Source organism: Aotus nancymaae, unplaced genomic scaffold (genome assembly GCF_030222135.1).
Source record: "Aotus nancymaae isolate 86718 unplaced genomic scaffold, 86718_ANA_hifiasm-v0.15.2.pri h1tg000030l, whole genome shotgun sequence".
NCBI lineage: Eukaryota > Metazoa > Chordata > Mammalia > Primates > Aotidae > Aotus > Aotus nancymaae.
The window spans coordinates 10,852,096-10,873,420 of record NW_026988443.1 but is presented as its reverse complement, the minus strand read 5'-3'; the positions used below and the strand labels follow the sequence as shown (position 1 = coordinate 10,873,420).

Here is a 21,325-nt window from a genome sequence, read left to right as displayed (position 1 = left end):
TATGCAAGAACTGTTTTATAGATACAGAAGATACTGCTGCCAGGGAAGCACACAACTGGCGAATAACACGGGGCTGAAGGAGGATGAAATGAACAATGATGCTGTTATGAACATTGCAAGACATTGTTATAACTGTAAAAATGATTGTGTTATAATTAATTCTGATTTAGCCAGTGTAAAAATTTCTTAATCTTGTTAAGTGTCTTTGAATCCCTTCAAGTATGCTGGTATAAAATCTACTCTTAATTTGAATTATAAACATAAAAAAAAGTTGAGAATCCACTGTTTTAAACTGTTGTTTAAGCCCTTAGCTCTAACTCATCTTTACATTTAATCCCCAATGAACCTCTGAACCAGAGAGTTAAGAACACATTCACAAAAATTAATAAGGTAAATTAAACCTAAAGATGAAAATAGTCTTTTTTGTTTTTCAAAGATATGAGACTTTTCCAAAGGAAATTATCCTAAACTAGTGAACTATGCCATGCTTTGGATCATGAATACCACATTTCTGTTGGACCTTCAAACGGTCTGCCATCAAATATCTGAGAATCTAAAGAACATGTTAGAAGGAGCTAATAGCATATTTTTGTAGGATAAACTGAGACAAAAACCATTATGAGGTTTTTGCAGACTAGCCAAGAATGCAGGTGGGAAGAAAAAGTAAGGGAATGGTGGAGAGATAATGAGGTTTTCCCTCCATCCCCCAGGTTCCAACCACAATGGCATTAGACTTGAGAAAAGATGAGAAAAGAAAAGAATAAGCGGGGAAAGGAGGATAAAGTGGGAAAGGAACATGGGAGGAACTTATGGGAGCATTTTTCACTGCAAGAATTTCTAGCGCTGAAAGAGCAACAGGGACACCTTACCTTTTCTCTTTCCCATCCTTCCTCCCCTTCTCCCCATTATGCATTTAGTTTGACAAGATAAGCTACCCTGAAAGAAAACAAACTATGGAGCTGCTGAAATTCCTTGACTTTCCCATCAAACATCCCTCTGTTAAATCACTTGCAGAGACTGAGAAAACAAACCTAGCATGGAAAGTGAGTATGTATATAAGGTGTGGCATCAATTGCACAATTCAGCTTCTCAAAACAAAGTGAATCTTCACAGTCAGACAGGCAGGTGTGCTGAGAACAGAGAGAGAGAGAGAGAGAGAGAGAAAGGAAAAAAGGAAAAAGGAAGGAAAGAAAGGTCAAATGCGTTAGTCATTAATTCTCCAAACTATTTTGTCTACCTTTCAGTATGTTGGAGATCAAAAAAAAGTGCTTTGAAGAACAGTTACGGTTCATATCTAAACTTCAGACATATCATACAAAGAAAAAAAAAAGCAAAAAAAACCACCCCATAATTATAAAATAATATGTATGCTATCAAATCATTCCATGCAAAAATGTGGTGACCAAATAGGCTACAAAGGCTCACCAGTCTTCTAACTGCCTGGGCCAATTGTTATCTCTAGTCTGAGTTAGTCAATCAGCTAGCTGGTAGTTACTTTAATCCTTGGTTTATATCCCCGTCCCCACTCAAATCTTCCTATACTCACAGTGCTGTACAAACAGTGAGGCTATTGGCAGGTATCATCAATCATCAAAAGACAGAACTGGTGTCATAACAATCCTGTAACTGCTAGCTATAATAGTTTGACACCTGAAGGACAGGGCAAGCTCTACAGATATTATTATTATTATTATTGTTTTATTTATTTATTATTTTTATTTTTATTTTTTTTTAGAAAGAAAGAAAGAAAGAAAAAGAATGAAGAAGAGGAAGAAAAAGGAAGAGAAAGAGAGAGAGAGAATGGGAGTATTGCTTTCTTGCCCAGGCTACAATGCAGTTTAGTAATGGGTATTGAAAACCTCTTTTATACCAATAATTATACTTGATGTAGACAGGAAAGAATAAGGGAAGAAAATAACAAACAAGCAGCCAACCAATATTTCATTTAAACCTATGAAATGCTATGCGATTACTGAGGAGTGATTTACTTCCAATTATGTAGTCGCTTTTGGAATAGGTGTGAGGTGGTAATGTATGTTTTGTGTATTTGAAGTGGGGAGTTCTATAAATGTTTATTAAGTTTACTTGTTCCGGGTCTGAGTTCAAGTCCTGGATGTTCTTGTTAATTTTCTGTCTCGTTGATCTATAAAATCGTTAGCTCTTCTTGTTACATTGATCCTTTTGCCATTATGTAATGTCCTTCTTTGCCTCTTTTGCTCTTTGTTGCTTTAAAGTCTACTTTATCAGAGGCGATTTATTTATTTTTTAGAGAAAGAAAGAAAGAGAAAGAAAAAGGGGGAGAGAGAACAGGATTTTTGCTCTATTGCCCGGGCTGGAATGCAATCTAAAAATAGGTATTAAAAACCTCTTTTATGCCGATAATTGTGCTTAACAACGGAGACAGGAAGGAATGAGAGAAGAAAATAACAAACAGCCAACCAATATTTCATTTATTATGCAAATGCTGAAGTGTGATTTACTTCCAATTTTCCAGTTATGTGGTCACTTTCAAAATAGGTGTAATGTGATACTGAGAAAAATGTATGTTCTGTTGACCTGGGGTGGAGAATTCTATAAATATTCACTAAGTTTACTTATTCCAGGTCTAAGTTCAAATCATAGATGTCCCTATTAATTTTCTATGTCGTTAATCCATCGAATATTAACAATGTGGTGTCAAAATCTCCCACTATTATTGTGCAGGAGTCCAGGTCTCTTTATAAGTCATTAAGAATTTGTCTTATGTATCTGGGTGCTCCTGTATTGGGTGCATATATATTTATAATCATTAACTCCTGTTGTTGCATTGATCCTTTTACCATTATGTAATGTCCTTTGTTTCTTTTAGTCTTTGTTAATATTAAAGTCTATTTTGTGAGAGACGAAAGTTACAACTCCTGTTTTTTTTTTTATTTTTTATTTTTTGCTCTCCATTTAATTGGTGAATCTTCCTCTATCCCTTTGTTTTGAGTCTCTATGTCGTTGCTTGTGAAATAGATCTGGATACAGCATACCAATGGGTTTTGACTTTTTATTCAATTTACCTGCCTGTGTCTTTGATTGGGGCATTTAATCCATTTAAATTTAGAATAATATTAATATTTGTGAGTTCAATATTGTCATTTAATGCTAGCTGGCTATTTTTGCCCATTAGTTGATGTAGATTCTTCATTATAGAGATACTCTTTATGTTTTGGTAAGTTTTTGAGATGACTGATACTGGTTGTTCCTTCCTGTGTATGGTGCTTCTTTCAGAAGCTCTTGTAAAGCAGGCCTGGTGGTGATGAAATCGCTGAGTGCTTGCTTGTTCGTGAAAAATTTTCTTTTTCCTTCACTTATAAAGCTTAGTTTGGTGGGATATGAAATTCTGGGTTGAAAATTCTTTTCTTTGAGGATATTGAATATTGACCCCCACTCTCTTCTAGTTTGTAGGGTTTCTGGTGAGAGGTCTGCTGTGAGTCTGATAGGCTTCCCTTTATGGGTAACATGACCTTTCTCTCTAGCTGCCCTTAGAATTTTCTCCTTTATTTCAACCCTAGTGAATCTAGTGATTATGTGTCTTGGAGTTGCTCTACTTGAGAAATATCTTTTAGGTGTTCTCTGTATTACCTGGAGTTGAGTATTGTCCTGCCATACTAGATTAGGAAAGTTTTCCTGAAGAATATCCTGAAGAATATCTTCCAACTTGGATTCATTCTCTTCATGACATTCAGGTATACCTATTAATCGTAAATTAGGTCTTTTCACATAGTCCCATATTTCTTGGAGACTTTGCTCATTCCTTTTTACTCTTTCTTCTCTAATCTTGTCTTCTCATTTCATTTTGTTAAGTTGGTCTTCGACCTCTGATATCCTTTCTTCTGCTTGATCAATTTGACTGTTAAAACCTGTGCATACTTCGCGGAGTTCTCGTATTGTATTCTTCAGTTCCATTAATTCACTTACATTCCTCTCTAAATTGTCTATTCTCGTTAGGATTTCGTCAAACCTTTTTTCAAGGTTCTTAGTTTCTTTACATTGGGCTAGAACATGTTCTTTTAGTTCACTAAAGTTCTTTATTATCCACTTTCTGAAGCCTAAATCTGTTAATGGAACACACTCGTTCTCCATCAGGCCTTGTTCTCTTGTTGATGAGGAACTGTGATCACCTGTAGAAGGAGAGACATTCTGATCTTGGGTATTCTCAGCCTTTTTACATTGGTTTCTTCTTCATCCACCTGTCGTCTTTGTAATTGCCTACTTTCAAATTAGGTCTCTGAGTGGACGTCCAACTTGTTGATTCCCAGTGCCAAAATCTGAGCAACCCACTGTGCCGGCCAAAACAGCGGCATCAAGATTCGTGGTGCTTTTCTGCCCGGGAATCCCCAGTCTGGCTTCCCTCTTGAGTCTCTTCTTCAGTCAGGTAAATGGGTAAATGGGTGACTCTGCCTTCCCGGAGCTCCAAATATCGATCAGTCCCGTTTACTCTGCACCAAGAACTGCCGCACCGAGGCGCCGGCAAAACCGCGACACCGGCCACAAGTGTAGCCCTGGCGACCCATGGGGCTCCTCCGCTGGGAATCTTCCAGTCCGTGGGTAACAAAAATTCATCTGAAACTGTGGCGTCCTCTTGTTCTGTGCGTTTTCTCTGGGAGCTACAATCCCGAACTGCTAGTGATCAGCCATCTTGGATCTCTCTCTTCTACAGATATTATTTTTAATTTTGATTAAAAATCCTGAGAGCACAATGTCTAAGATGTGCTATAAACTTTGTCCTTTGTCCTTGTTTTATATCCTATCCTATTTCCCTATTTCCTGTCCTGGTTTATATGTCCCTGCCATATTCCTTCTCATCACTAGTTTCGTATATATAAAAATTTTATTTAAAATCACTTGCATGGTTTCTAAAGCCATAGTGGAAAATGCTATATGAATCTCAGAAATATTATTAATCATACAAGTAAAAAGGTACCTCTAATTTCCCAACTTGCACTTCTGGATGGCTGTGGTGGCTCAGGTCTATAATCCCAGTACTTTGGGCGGCCAAGGTGAGTGGATCACCTGAGGTCGGAATTCAAGATGAGCCTGGCCAACATAGTGAAACCTTGTCTCTACTAAAAATACAAAAATTAACCAGGGTAGTGGTGCATGCCTGTAATTCTAGCTACTCAGGAGGCAGAGGCAGGAGAATCACTTCAACCCAGGAGGCAGAGGTTGCAGAAAGCCAAGATCATGCCATTTACTACAGCGTGAGTGACAGAGTAAGACTAAATCTCAAGAAATGAACAGACGAACAAACAATAATTTACTTCTTTCTTCCCCTAAATCTTCATTGCACTTTATAGTAATACTGCTGCAGTTATACATTATTATTTCATAGATGAGGACAGGTTATTTGTATGCTGCATGCAAGCTGAGAAGAGAGGTCCAGGTGCTACACCTAAAAGGTTGCTTAACAGCATCTTGTTAAAGAATACTTCATCTATGAGTTCACAGTCATTAGAAGAATTTAGTGTGCTCTGGGAAAAAAGAAAAAAAGCACTGGTTATTTTGGTCATGAAGCCATGTTTTCCTTACAAACTATTTTTTTTCCAACAGTAAATATAAAACTGGAACTTTTGCTGCAGGCCAAGATGGATGGAATCTTTAGCCAGCCTATCATTCTCGACTATAACTAGAAACTCTGAACAAAATACAAAAAGCAACTACCTCTGGACAAAATAGCATAGGAGAAGGGTTGGTGAGAAAAGTCAAAACTTGAAGAACTAGTAAGGCTGCAAAACCATGGGGGTCATATTAAAGTAAGATATTATTAAACTGTGGAGAGAAAAGAACAGTCAACTCAGAATTCTATATACAGGCATATCTCATTTTATTGTTCTTTGCTTTACTGCATTTCACAGATAATGTATTTTTTTTTTTAACAGTTTAAAGATTTGTAGCAAACTTGCATGAGCAAGTCTATCACCACCATTTTTCCAACAGCACATGTTCACTTCCTGTCTTCGTGTCACATGTTGGTAATTCTCCTAATACTTCAAAAAATGTTTGTTATTTTTATATCTGCTATGGTGATCAATAATCAGTGATCTTTGATGCTACTATTATAATTGTTTTGGAGCACTACAAACTCTGCCCATGTAAGATGGAAAACTTAATTGATAAATGTTGTGTGTATTCTGATTGTTCCATGGACTGACTGGTCATTCCCAGTCTTGCTTACTCTCCTTGGTCCCTCCCTGTTCACTGAAGGGATATTGAACAACAATATTGAAATTAGGCTGAGTAATAATCCTATGACAACCTCTAAGTGTTCAGGTGAAGGGAATGGTTGCACATTTCTTACCCAAGACAGGTCAAAAGCTAGGCTTCTTGCATCAAACAGCCAAGTTGTGAATGCAAAGGAAAGTTATTGAAAATTAAAAGTGCTACCCCAGTGAACACACAAATGATAAAAAAGTGAAACAACCTTATTGCTGTTATGGAGAAAGTTTGAACAGTCTGGATAGAAGATCAAAGCAGCCACAACATTTTGTTAAGCCAAAGCCTAATTCAGAGCAAGGCTCCAACTCTCTTCAATTCTATGAAGGCTGAGAGAGGTGAGGAAGCTGCAGAGGAAAAGACTAAAGCTAGCAGAGGTTGATTCATGAGGTTTAAGAAAAGAAGCTGTCTCCCTAACAATAAAGCACAAGGTAAAGCAGCAAGTGCTGATAGAGAAGCTGCAAGTTATTTAGAAAATCTAGCTAAGATCATTGATGAAGATTTTCAGTGAAGATGAAATGGTCTTTTAATGAAAGAAAATGCCATCTAGGACTTTCACAGCTAGAGAGAAGTCAGTCAATGTCTGGCTTCAAGGCTTAAGACACACTGATCCTTTTGTTAGGGGAGAATGCAGCTGGTGACTTTAAATTTTAATTTTGATTAAAAATCCTGATGAGCACAATGTCTAAGATGTTCTATAAACTTCATTCTTTGTCCCTGTTTCGTGTTCCTTCCTATTTCCCTGTCTTCTGTCCTGATTTGCATGTCCCTGCCATATTCTGTACTGATTTGCCATTCTGAAAATTCCAGGGCCCTTAAAAATTATGTTAAGTCTACTCTATCTGTGTTTTATAAATGGAAAAACAAAGCCTGGATGACTGCACATTTGTTCATGGGATGATTTAAAGATTATTTTAAGAACATTGTTGAGACCTACTGCTTAGGAAAAAAAGATTCCTTTCAAAATATTACTGCTCATTGAGAATGCACCTAATTGCTCAAGAGCTCTGATGGAGATGTACAAGGAGGATGATGTTGTTTTCATGCCTGCTAACACAACATCAGTTCTGCTACCCATAGATGAAGGAGTAATTTCGACTTTGAAATCCTATTAAGAAATACTGTAAGGCTATAGCTGCCATAAGGAAATGCTACAAGTCTACAGCTGCTGTAGCTAGCGATTCTGCTGATGGATTTGGGCAAAGTAAATTGAAAACCTTTTGGAAAAGATTCACCATTTTAGAAACCATTAAGAACATTCATGATTCATGGAAGGTCAACTTATCAATATTAACAAGAGTTTGGAAGAAGTCAATTGCAACCCTTATGGATGACTTTGAGGGGTTCAAGACCTCAGTGGAGGAAGTAACTGCAGATGTTGTAGAAATACCAAGAAATCTAGAATTAAAAATGGAGCCTGAAGATGTGACTGAATTGCTGCAATCTCATGATAATCTTCTTATGGATTCCCAAAGAAAGTGGGTTATTGCAATGGAAACTATGCCTGATGAAGATGCTGTGAACACTGTCAAAAAATGACAACAAAGGATTTAGACTATTATATGAACTAAATTGCTAAAGCAATGACATGTTTTGAGATGCCTGCCTGCAATTTTGAAAGAAGTTACACTGTGGTAAAATGCTATCAAATGGCATAAAATACTACAAATAATTTTTTTTTTTTTTTAGGAGATGGAGTTTTGTTCTTGTTGCCCCAGCTGGAGTGCAATGGGACGATCTTGGTCCATTGCAACCTCCGTCTCGCAGGTTCAAGCAATTCTCCTGCCTCAGCCTCCCAAGTAGCTGGGATAACAGGGATGTATCACCATGCCTAGCTAATTTTTGTATTTTTAGAAAAGACAGGGTTTCACCACGTTGGTCAGGCTGGTCTCGAACTCCCGACCTCAGGTGATCCACCCACCTTGGCCTCCCAAACTGCTGGGATTACAGGTATGAGCCACTGCACCCAGGCTACGAAGAAATCTTACATGCAAGAAAGAGTCTATCAATGCAGCAAACTTCATTGTTGTCTTATTTTTAAAAAGTGCCACCACCAGCCCAACCTTCAGCAACTATCATCCTGATCAGTTAGCAGGCATCAACACTGAGGCAAGATAATCCACCAGCAAGAAGATTACAACTTGCTGAAGGCTCAGATGATTGCTCACATTTTTTTAGCAGTCAAGTATTTCTAAATTAGGATATATACATTGTTTATTTAGATATAATGCTATTGCATACTCACTAGACAAGTGTATATTATAAATAAACTTTTCTATGCATTGGGAAACCAAAAACTGCATATGGCTCACTTATTGTGATACTCCCTTTATTGCAGTGATCTGGAACCAAACCCCAAACATTTCCAAGACCTGCCTGGACAACAAAAATATCTTTCAGAATGAATGCAAAATATCTCAGATAAGAGAAAATAAAGGGTTCTTACTCTTAAGTATTTACCCAAGTGAAATGAAAACCTACATTTATATAATAACCTATATACAAATGCTTAGGATGACAGCTATAGTCATATTTGCCCCCAATTGTACCCAAACCAAATGTTCCTCAATTAGGGAATAGATAAAGTAACTATAGTACATTCATACAATGGAATACTACTCATCAATGAAAGAGAACTAATTATTGATATATAAAACACCAGGCCTGAATCTCAAATGCATCATGCTCAGTGAAAGAAATCATACTCCAAAAACTATATATTGCATGATTTCATTTATATGACATCTGGAAAAACATAAACTATAGAGATGGAGAACAGATCAGTGACTTCCAGGAGTTAAAACTGGGGGAAGGGCTTGACTACAAACAGAATAGCTGCAATAAAATATATGTATTTTTTAAACTGTTCTGTATCTTGAATGCAGTGGTAGTTACATGTTTCTATGCATTTGTTAGAACTCATAGAACTGTAACCAAAATGGTGCATTTTACCATCATTTTTTTTTTTTGAGATAGGGTCTTGCTCTGTTGCCCAGGCTTTAATTCAGTGCCACCATCTTGGCTCACTGCAACCTCCGCCTCCTGGGGTCAAGCCATCTTGATCCCTTGACCTCCTTGGGTCAAGCTGAGGCTGCCACCTCAGCCTCCCGAAGTATCTGGGATTACAGGCACGTACCACTATGCCTGGCTAGTTTCTGTATACTACCAATTTTATATATTAAAAAAAAATTTTAAATGGAAAATCTGAAGTCATGATACAGTTTTCCTAAGGAAACTTATTGACAATTCAATTATCTAATTGCATGTACTTAAATATTCATAAGCAGCAAACTGTATCCCCAATATAAGGACAAATGGCCAGATTTTAATTAAAATATTTGTTACAAAATATCACTTGAAAATAAAAATCTATTTGGTCTTCATACAGGTTTGGGGAAGTCTAAAACCTTCAGATAGAATTTTAGCACCTACGTCATCAATGTATGAATTTTGTTATAAATTTTAAAAATCCTGCCAATTATATAAACTCTTCCAATTCCACACTACAAATGTGGTTATATGATCACAATATTTATTTCTGACCTGGTATTTAAAATAATAGATACTTATATTATGTATGACACTATAATAAACATAATACACACACGCAATTATTATCACTATTAAGAAGAAAAAACAAAATCATGCAGATAAACCATAGGCTCAGGCTTGATTCTTCTAACATTGAACTATCAAGTTTTCCAAACTGACTACCATATTGATTTACGCACTGTAGGGCTGACAGAATAAAAATGTGAAAGATTAAATTTTAACATACCCTGTCAAAGAGTGCAAAAAGTTGTCTCAAGACATCTGAAACAGGCAACTTTAAATACTCGGCAAATTCTTCAATTCCAATTCTTCCTCCTTTTGAGGAACTTGCAATAGATGCATATTCATCCAAATGCCTACGAACACCATCCCAATCTAATCTAAAGAAACAAAGAATTATAGATACATGTTATTAGCCCTTTAGAATTGACATGGACATTTTATGACCATTATTTTATTAATGTATCTGATGAAAAAAAATTTAAGTGTTAAATTTGTAAAGGAGAATAAAATAGGTATTTAAAAGCACATATTGAACATATATGCAGGCGTTTAATCTTTTAAAGGATACTTATATAACTGATGATTACCTCAAATATCTCAGGGAAATAAAAGTAAATGAGAAGAACATTGTAGTGAAACAATAAATGACTCATGAGAAGAAAATAAGAAAGCAAATTTTAAAAAATGTAAACATAATCTTAGTAAATCTATAGCATGTATTAAGTTTTTAAAGATGAAATTGCAATTCTTGCTTTCAAGAAGCTTTCAGGCTGAGAGTGAATTCATATTTCACAAAATGTTATGATGGGGGATTCATTAGATGATACACATGTCCTCCAAGATTAGTTATGAAAAGCCATGGTGATAAAACACTGGAAAATGTACTGTAGCTTACATCATATCCTATCTTTGCTTTGTAGAATTAAACAAATGACCCAAAATATACTTCTTAGCCCAATTTTAGTGACTCTCTAAACTTTTTATATCTACATAACATTGTGACCAGAATATACAAACAAAAGCAAAACATTTTTGTTATCTTAGGACATAAATTACATTTTCTATATCAGTTATCAAAATATTATACTTTAATACTGAACTTTAATATAGTAACTTTCTATAGCTCCTTCATGGAGAGGATATTAATTAATAAATTTTGCAAATTCCAGATAGGGCTGAGAACAGAATGAACTATAGTAAGAGTAAAGAGAGGCTGAGGGTTACACCTTTTATAGAAAACAGCTCAAAAAGAATGTTGTCAATGGTTTAAACTAAATTATAAGAGCACGAAGAAGAATGTTTGTCTTTTTTAAAGGAAAACAGGTATCCAGAGAAAAAGGTAGACCTAGGGCAAGTATTTAAAATTCAGTGATGGTCAGAATTGCAACTATACAAGTCAATTCATGTTTCACATGTAAAGTTCTGACCACCACATGCCAATATCATCTAACAATGCTGTCCTTCTTGTAAGCAGGTGGCAGGACTAACTTCTCTGAGCCACTACCTCTCTCTGAGTAGGGAGGCAGATCTGTGTGGATCCACATTTTTTATCCCTTGGTCTCCTCCTGTGACCAATGCACACATCTCTGAGTTAACTGTTCTTGAAAAAGCAAAAGTAGATGAATAAAAGTGTGAGATAAATTTACAACTCCGACTTTCCTAATAAACACCAAGTGGGTCCTAGAGCTGGGCATTAATAAAGCAGGAGAAAATAAACAGACAGAATTTCAGATCCCTTTTGAACATCTTTATGAAAGTGTAGTCATTTTAAAATCTACTTACTTCAATTTCTGACTAATTTTAGTAAATTCCACCAGCCCAGCTTCCATAGGCAATGTTAGCTGTCCTGCTGAAATCATCAATCTGCAATCTTCATAGGTATGATCTGTTACTGGTATTCCCAGAGCTCTAAAAGTATTAAGAAGAAAACTAAAATTCAATTTAAAAAAAAAGTAGTCATTTTTCATCAGGCTTTAATTGGTTCCAAACAACAGCAAATGAAAAAGTATTTACTACTTTTTAAACCAGTAACTCTGGCTTTTCTTCACAAAGAGATATATTTCTCCACTTTTTTACAGACTTACTGAGGACCAAGTTAATCTACTTATATCTACATGCTTCTGTCTATGTGGCTGATCATTTTTGTTTTGTGTTTTAACTATAACAATAATAACAGTTGCCTTCAGTCTCATGGAAAGTAATTAGAAGACTTAGGTTCAAGTCCTAGTGGAGTTTTTTACTAGCTGTGAATGAAGCCTCACTTTTCTTATCTGTACACAGGAATGAATACTGTCCTTATTCCAAATGGTTATTGTAAGGATGTAAGAAGAATGCCTGTGGAGGTACTGTTTAAACAGATAAATGGAACTGGGCACGGTGTCTCATGCCTGTAATCCCAGCACTTTGGGAGGCCAAGGCAGGTAGATCACTTGAGGCCAGGAGTTCAAGACCAGCCTGGCCAACATGGCGAAACCCCATCTCTACTAAAAATACAAAAATTTCCCGGGCGTGGTGGTGGTATGTCTGTAGTCTCAGCTGCTCAGAAGTCTGAGTCAGGAGAACTGCTTGAAACCAGGAGGCAGAGGTTGTAGTGAGCTGAGAATGTACCACTGCGCTCCAGCCTGGGTAACAGAGGGAGACCCAATCTCAAAAAATAAATAAATAAGCAGATAAATTGGATTTGTACATAGGATAAGTAAACAATCTATTCAAACTGCTAGCTATGTTTTTTCACCTTTTATAGCTAGAGATCACCTTCTTGCTACATAGCAATCTTCCAAAAATATTGAAGCAAATTGATAATAAGCTGATGTTTCTTCTAAACCTAAAAATCCTCCATCCTTAAGGAAGAGTATAAATCCTAGTTCCTACTTCACTACTGCTCACAGATTAAATGATAGTTAATTAGATTACACGTTTATAAGAACTGGAAAAATAATGAATACCAAAAAAAAAGATTGTACAGCACATGAGATTCCTCACTAAGTTTTTATTCACAAATATTCAGTGAAAATCATAAAATTATGTCTTTAAACTGTATTGGATTTTGTTGAATCATTGCTAGAAACACTAAATTTTGAGTGAATACAATCAGAATAAAACATTTTTTTCTATGTAAAATACTTTTTTTATTAATAGAAAAAGTAATAGCTCTTTGATTAATAAATATTTGGGTATAAGAATATATAAGATAGAAAAATAAATTTTAAAATATTGGGAATTATAATAATATAATAAATAGTATAGTATAATAGTTAAGAGTTTGGGTTTTGGTAACAGGAAATGAGGATTTGAGTTCCAGCTCAGACAGTCACTACCTAGTGTGATTTTAGGCAAACTACTCACTGCCTGAGTCAGCTTTCTTCCTTACATCATAGAGTTGATGTAAAGATATTGTTAAATAACTTAAGGGCCTCCCACAGTACTTGTGTTTTCAAATGCTTTTATCACATACTTTCCTCCTTGAGTCTCCTAATAATCAAAACCATGAGAAAGACAAGGCAATGATTTTAACTCCCATTTCACATGTGAGGAGAAGGAGAATTGGAGGAGACTTGTCCAGGGTTATGCAGCTAATCAAGGTCTTTCTTAGTCTTTATCGCAAGCCATTACTACCTCCACACCTTTGAATTTAGAAAAAGACTGTCTAAACAAAACCCTTCTCTTGCTTTTAGGCACAATTTGGGAAGCCAAAATATCTGATATAAATTCTCTCAATTTCTTTTTCTTTTCTTTTTTTTTTTCTTTTTTTAAGACAGAGTCTTGCTCTGTTGCCAAGGCAATGGCTCAATCTTGGCTTACTGTAACCTCCACCTCCCTGGTTCAAGCAATTGTCCTGCCTCAGCCTCCCAAGTAGCTGGGATTACAGGTATGTACCACCACCATGCCCAACTAATTTTTGTATTTTTAATAGAGATGGGGTTTCACCATGTTGGCCAGGCTGGTCATGAACTTTGACCTTAAGTAACTTGCCTGCCTTTGCCTCCCAAAGTGCTGGGATTACAGATATGAGCCAGCACTCTTGGCCCAGTTCTCTCAATTTCTTTCTTTTTTTTTAAATTTTACTTTAGGTTCTGGGGTACATGTTCTCAATTTCTAATACTTGTCTTGCTTTCTACCTTTTGGATATAAGCTGACATGAAACATGAAAGGAAGAAAGGAAAACAACATAAATGTTAACTTTGTAGGTGGTCTAAACACTAGATAAAACAAGCACATCTATATACACTTAATAGCAAATTTTTTTGCCATAATTTTATTCTATTTTGAAAATAGTTATTCTGCAGAAAAACATTAAGATACATATATTAGAATAAAACATATAGAGACACATACATATACATATATACATGGCTGGCTATATATATGAAATCTGGCTATAAAGCTAAATTCAGCTATGAAGCTAAATTCAGAGTTCTCCTTGAATTTTTACTAAGAGAATAAACATTGCTGGTCTATTAGCTCCAAACTTACTACTGGGAATGAAGAAGGTGGTGTGTTGGGAGAGGGTGCATGCCTGGAGGGCTCTGAGGCTGCCTGGGTGGTGGTAGAGTATAATACATTCTTTCATTACAAGATAGGGGTGATTTATCTAATCAGAATAATGGCCAGTTAGAACTCCCTTATGTGCAGGAAAATATTAACCTTATGTTTTATAGTTTCTAAATCCTAATTTATAGCCATCTATGAAGGGTGACTTTTTCCCTCTTCTATGCATCTTTTTCCATTGCAAACTTTCTCTTTTTTGGTGCTATAGTCAGTAATGCCTTAGAAACACAGCCTTGGGCAGCTATATGAAGGTTGAGGGGATAGAAAACGGGCCACGGCGGGAACCACAGATCATCACAAGGTTCATCTGACAGTGGCGGGCCAGCTTGAGAGAATCTGCCCTGTGGAGAGCAGATTCTGGTCTTTTCTGGTTATTGTACCCTCTTCAGTCATATTTCCTTATCTGGGGTATGTAGCTGGGGAAAACATTTGTAGATTGTTATACTGACCTCGTCTCTTGGAACATTATTTTATGTACCAAAATAAGTTGGGGAACAAGGCCTTCGTGGGGGGGAAAACCCCTTAAAACTAGTTAAATACCATGTAGAAATAACATTCAAATTATTTGTGAGTTATAATCACATAAAGACACTTACTCTGCCATTAAATTCCGGACTCTACTGGCAAAAAGGACAGGATCGTTTCTTTCTTCATCATTTGGTACTTGAACAGGCATAAACTGAAAGACAAATATACCTTTCCATAACAATGTCTTAAGCCTAAGACATTAAATGCTAAGTAAATTAATTTATAAATTATCAATATATTAAATCATCTACCTTTCTAGAACACAGGTTACATGAGGTAATGGGGCACTGGTCTTGGACTCAGGAGATCTGTTTCTAAGCCCTGAGTCTGCTTGTGTGTTAACCAGTATGTCATTTAACTTTGCTGAACCAACTCCTCAACTCTAAAAAGAGGTTTATGATCACTACTTCTCTGGTGATTGTGAGGGTGAAATGAGCCAGTGCCTGGAATTCTGGAAGTATAAAGCTGTAACTACTTTATACTTAAAGATCTTACTCCTAGAACTGCATTTTCTACTACTCCCATCCCTTTATGTGAAAACTTTTTTATTTTTGTCTTTCATAGTTTTCATTATTTGTTTGAACTTTATGTTTTATCATTTATTCTGCTTTAAAAAAAACTCTTAGTATTGGCTTTACAGTTTTTGCTTAACACCATTTTTTGCTTTAGCATTTTTAATTATACTTTTTCTCCACTTGATGTTCTGTGATGCTTCAATTGTTCTGTTCTTGTTTTTATTTATGGTTTTCTAACATTAACAAGGTTTTAGTGCCATATTCAAGTCATTACATATTTTTCAGCACCTACTATATACCAGGCAAGATTAATAGGACCCTATTCCCTCCTCTAAAGAAGATCAATATTTTAATAGGATAGACCAACACATTAATAACCGCATATGCTAAGTGTCATTACCCTTATTACCCCCAATTATAGATGGGGCTCAATAGCTTAATTAACTTACCTAAATGCATACAAGTCACATGGCCAGAATTCAGCCCAAGATTTGTCAGATTCAAAAAACCTTATTTTCCCCACTAACCATCCTTCCAGGAGTATGAGAGCAAGAGGTAGGAAAGGATTAATTTTGTCAGGGGCCAGGGAAATGCAGCCAAAGAGGAAGCTGGTGCCTAGGGAGAGAGTGCACACAAGAAAGCTAATTCTGTTAAGGATACTCTATAGAAGAACTAATACTTGATCCTGGCTTTTAAAGGTTAAGTGAGATTTTGCCAATAGTTATATTTATTGAATTATAACTACAAACAGGACATCATGCTAGGTGTTTTACATACATTATTTTATTTCATTAATTCTTCTTCCGTAATAGGTGCTCAGGCACTGCACTAAGCCCTAAAAACACCACAACAAAGTCCCTGCCCTCAAGAAGCTCTCCATGCAGTAGGGTAGAAATTTATGAAACAATGAGCTAAATTCACCAATAAGAGTTACCATCCATTAAGCATCTACTGTGTGCTGGGTATTTTATATTAGGGGCTTTACATGATTAACTCTCTAAACAATTCCTTGAGGTAAATCCTACCACTTCCATTTGATAAATAAAGAATGAAACTAGAAGAAGTTAAAAATATTGTATTTTCCCCAAATGAACCTATTTTCAAATCTTGTCAATCATATTAAGAAAGCTGTAAGCATTGGTATCTCAGGTGACGTTTAAGCAAGGGAATGACATGACCAGGTCCGAGTTTTTGAGTGGTAACTTCAGGGTATGCCCCAAAGAAGAGACTAAGAGTGGGGAGAATGGCTGGAAGCAACTGCAATCATGAGAGAGAGAGAGAATAAGACCTTCAGGAGAGGGAGTGAGGATGTGGAGGATGGCATGGATGCAAGTTGCATTTTTTAAGATAAAATGTATAGGAATTATAGAACAATATGTTATAGGACATTTTTACTTTTCACATTTATCTGATTACTTTCTCTCAAGAGGGCAGCCACATCCTGCAGAAAGAGTTGTTGGACTGGGTTGCTGCTTGAGATCTGCCGTGTGATCCTGGAAAAGTCATTTAGCCTTTCTGAGCCTCAGTGCCCTCTCCTGTCAAACAAAAAAATTTAACTAAATGATCTCTAAAGTCCTTCCCAATTGGAATTCTGTGTGTGGCTCTCTATTTTGCATAGTTGTTCTTTAATAGGAAAAATAAACTAAGCCACCAGAGGTCCCCACATCCTTATATATCTAGAATAACTATCTGCAAAGAAATATTTCTAAAAATTCCCTGCATCCTGATCTAGCAAAATTTCTTGCATTTGCTTAGTATGACATTAAAAAAAACCAGAAAGTTGAAATTAATGTTCATAAAATCTCTAACAAAATAGTGTAAGAAATTAAAGTTTCAAATTGCCATATAATTCTTCATTTTTTAAAAAGGCCAAACAACCATTTATAATACACTTGATGTGTAGGTCATAAAAGTACATACTGAAAACCTTGAAAAATAATTTGCTGCTACACTGTTAACCAAACATAATACAATGAAATATGGGTTTAGTTTCTATTAGTGCAGGTAGTATTTTTCATAAAATGATTTTTAATAGCTCTCACATTGTCATAGCATTTTATTCTTAAGGAAATAAGTTCCACTGAGAGTACAAAATAATTAAAATCCTAAATTTGACACCCATGGGCCTTGGAGTCCCCATTTCTCCTGAGAAGCAATTCAGTGGAAATTCTAATAAAAAGTCACCTCTCCTAGGATAAGACCTTGCCCTGTATATCACATTTCCATTTTGTACAGTCATTCAAGGCTCACAGTATCCATGTATCCTTTATTTGGAAAGGAAAATCAATCAAAGAGAGGGGAACATCAGTGCCACTATCTTTTATGGTTCCCAACACACATCTTTATATCCCAATGAATCCAAGCCGCCAAGTTTTCCTTTCTAACTTCATCTTCTCTCAGTATCCTCTGTATTCACACTGATGATCTGCTTGACATCTTGGCCACAGATATTCTTCTCAACTTAACTCACTCATGGAAATAAACTTATGACTCTAATCTCTGATAAGTTCTTCAATCAGTTTTTCCTCATTATCTATTAGTGTTTATTTCTCCCCTAATCTGGTCTTTCATAGACCATGACAACCTAATGGTCACATCTGGATCTAATCATCCCTCTTCATCCACTCTCTCTGGCAACATCTCCCTGCCTATCAAAACTGGACTTGAGAGTCAGATGCTTCTCAAGTCGACCTGTACGACCTGTTACTTAGAATCTTTCACTTCTGCCATGCCCATAGTGCCAATCACACAGCCTCAGCCACCTCTTCTGATCTTGCCTTCATATTCCTATTAGGGACCACTGAGAGATGCTAACAGTGTTACATATGTTCCATGCTTTTCAAGTTGCAATTGAACTTTTACCTCACTCTCCCTGGATAAATGATACTTCACTTTCAACTTTATAAACAAGACAGCTTATGTTAACTTATTCCTTTTTTTTTTTTGCATCTGAAACTGGCTTCATAGCTCCACTCCCCTCTCCTTTCAAATACAGTATTCTCCGTACCTTTACCATACTTAACTCTGCACCATCCTGTCCCAGATGAGGAAGAGACTAATCAACATGTTTCTCAGATTAATATCTCTTGTTTGTGCTTTTGGTCCCAGAGTACCCTACTTCCTCTTGGGCCTTAAATTACATACAAGCAAGATACAAAATTCTTCAGTCTACTATTTAAGACATCCATCAACCAAAGTCAGTCACTTACATAAATGCTCAGTATCAATAAAGCTAGTTTATTCATTTTTTTCTTAACCACATCAAGCACATTCCTTTCTACTAAATAAATGATAAGGAAGAGGTAGACTGAGGAATTATGATACATAATAAATCTTTTCTTTTTTCCTTGTAACAGAAATGAATTTTAAAAGGACAATCTTAAACATGCATTTCTAGTTCTTTCTATAATTCTTCTTTTAAATCTTTGAAGAGAAAAAATGCAAAAGAAGGAAGGTATTTATAAACAACTCTTGCTGCTTCCTTTCCAAAAGAACAGAAACATCTAGATGAGATGGAAAGTAAACATTAGTGCTTATTGAACACTTACTATGTGCCAGCACATAAGTAACCTTATTAATCCTCAAAACTCTATAAATTAAGTGTTATATCCCCATTTTTCCAGTGAGAATGCAGGCTTAGAAAGGTTTAATTTTCTCAAGCACACAGAGGTAGGTAATAACAGGATTAGAAAAAAAACTCCAGTTAATACCCTTTTTATAACACTCTATTTCTCTATTTAGTATTGACAAATTCCAGAATATTACCAAGTTTCAGACAAAATTAGCTTTGTTAGAACAAGTATATATGTAGGGCATGTGTGTGTGTGTGTGTGTGTGTGTGTGTAGTTGTGTGATTGAGGTTTTCTAAAAGGCTCATTTTAGATTAAAAACTACAAATAATTTTAGTGCATTTGGATATTTAAATAAACTATATAAATGCCTTTCGATCTTTCCTAAGTAATTAGCTCTCTAAAGATCTTAAAAGTGATATATATGTAGAGCTGTTGATCATAATACTCCTTATTATGATCCTTTCCTAAATCAGACATTCTTTTTAAATTAAAAAAAAAAAAAACTTTTCTATTACTTTAAGGAAATGAATTGCCCACCACAAAGTATTTTAGACCTAATGCTAGCTACTATAAGCTCACTATAAGCTTTGTAAAGGAATTTTCCTAAAGAAAATACAGTAGTCTCCCTTATCTGGGGTTTTGCTTTCTGTGGTTTCAGGTACCAACAGTCAACCATAGTCCCAACACATTATATGGAAAATTCTGGAAATAAACAATTCATAAGTTTAAATTGCATGCCATTCTGAATAGGGTGATGAAATTTCATGCCATCCTGCTCCATCCTTTCTTCATCACAAGAAGAGAGATGAGTATAGTACAATGAGATTTTGACAGAGAGAGAGAGAGAGAGACCACATTCACATTCAACTCTTATTATATATATTGTTAAAGCTGTTCTATTTTATAATTGGTTATTACTGTTAATCTCTTACTGTGCTTATTTTATAAATTAAATTGTATTGGAGGTATGTATGTTTAGGAAAAACCTTAGTATATACAGGGTTTGGTACGTTCTGCAGTTTCAAGCATTCACTGGGGGTCTTGGAACATATCCCCTACAGATAAGGGAGGACTTATTATATGTTTAATATGTCCAGTACAGACAATTTTTATGTATCTATAATATACACTACATGGCTTCTAAAGTCAACATGCTTTGAATACAAACTGAGATATAGCCTATGAAGGAAACTAACTGCACAGTTAGTGTGAATGGCTAGTTTCCATTCATAAACTAGCTGCTGCCCACTTAGTGCTTTATAGTCTGATTTAGCATGTATTCTCTCTCATGAGATAAACTAGCAGACTCTTCATTTATGTCACTTTTGCAATGCTTCCTACTAGCTATCTTATTTCCTCTATCCTAAGCCTTATCATTATAAAGGCGTATTTGTGAAATAGCTGGTTGATAAAAGTATGACTAAAAGATACTTTAAGAACACCCATTATGCCACATTACAATTCAAAGAATAACTTTTAGTAGAACCATTCTGTAGACACACGTCTTTATCATTGTTCAAGGATGCAGGAAGAACAATTACACAGGACATGAGGTTTAGAACTTACTATATTTTTAAGATCCAAGAGTTGAGAAAATAATAACCTTTTCAAAAATACTGTATGTCTCTATGTTGGGAAGCAGAGCGGGCTGGGAAGAGGTGGTAAGAAAATATTCCTAAATATTAGATTTATTACATCTTAGATATGTAATGATCTTGGTAATTAAAGAGTTTGGTAATCATCATTACTGAGGGGAGACTTGTGAAACTAAAGGATATGGCAGCCAACATAATGGGATGTCATGTGACTCACAAAAGCAAGAGTGTCTAAAAGGCACTTTAACAATTCACTCCAAGTTCAATTTAAAAACCATAAAATTAATACCATATTCTTGAATAATATATCTTGAATTAGGTTTACCTAATATTTAAGAAGTTCCAAAACCATGTTTAAAATAAGATAATAGCAAGGATTTCCATCAATTTAAAATAAAAAAGGAGTTACTTGAGAACAACCAAGACAATTGAAACTGGAGCAACTAAATGTACCGAGACCACAAACCAATCTCAAGATGGGCCTCAGCAGACACGGTGGAAAAGATGGCACCTCAGAGATGGTTCAGCTCTTCAGAGCCTCAAGCCAGGGTGTGGTATACTTAGTGCCTGAAGGGCTGCTGGGATACATTTTCAGTTAAATCCCAAAGTGAGTATTAAAATATCAAAATATCATAAAGTATTTAGGAGTCACCTGAGTGGAAGGGAGAATCATAAATTTAAAATAAACATAATGAAAATAAGAATATCTGTACTAAATTTGAAGTCCACAAATTCTCATCCTCTTGTTCTGCACCACAATTCTAATTCATCA

The 21,325-nt window shown here is 35.7% G+C and overlaps 1 protein-coding gene across 5 annotated transcripts in view; it reads right to left on the bottom strand.

The window, feature by feature from the left end:
• Positions 1-21,325, bottom strand: part of LPCAT2 (lysophosphatidylcholine acyltransferase 2) — a 118,729-nt gene that overhangs the window by 65,530 nt on the left and 31,874 nt on the right. For 4 of the 5 annotated variants that reach the window (XR_010344834.1, XR_010344835.1, XM_064383076.1 and 1 more), the window contains exons 9-11: positions 14,940-15,022; positions 11,578-11,703; positions 10,019-10,172 (exon numbers count right to left, since the gene is read on the bottom strand). Coding sequence is in view for 3 of the 5 variants with exons in the window: in XM_064383076.1 (XP_064239146.1) it covers positions 10,019-10,172; positions 11,578-11,703; positions 14,940-15,022 (363 nt within the window). In the remaining 2 variants the exon portion in view is untranslated. Of the gene's footprint in view, positions 1-10,018; positions 10,173-11,577; positions 11,725-14,939; positions 15,023-21,325 lie in introns of all 5 variants that reach the window. The other variant, XM_012447931.2, reaches the window with a different exon arrangement.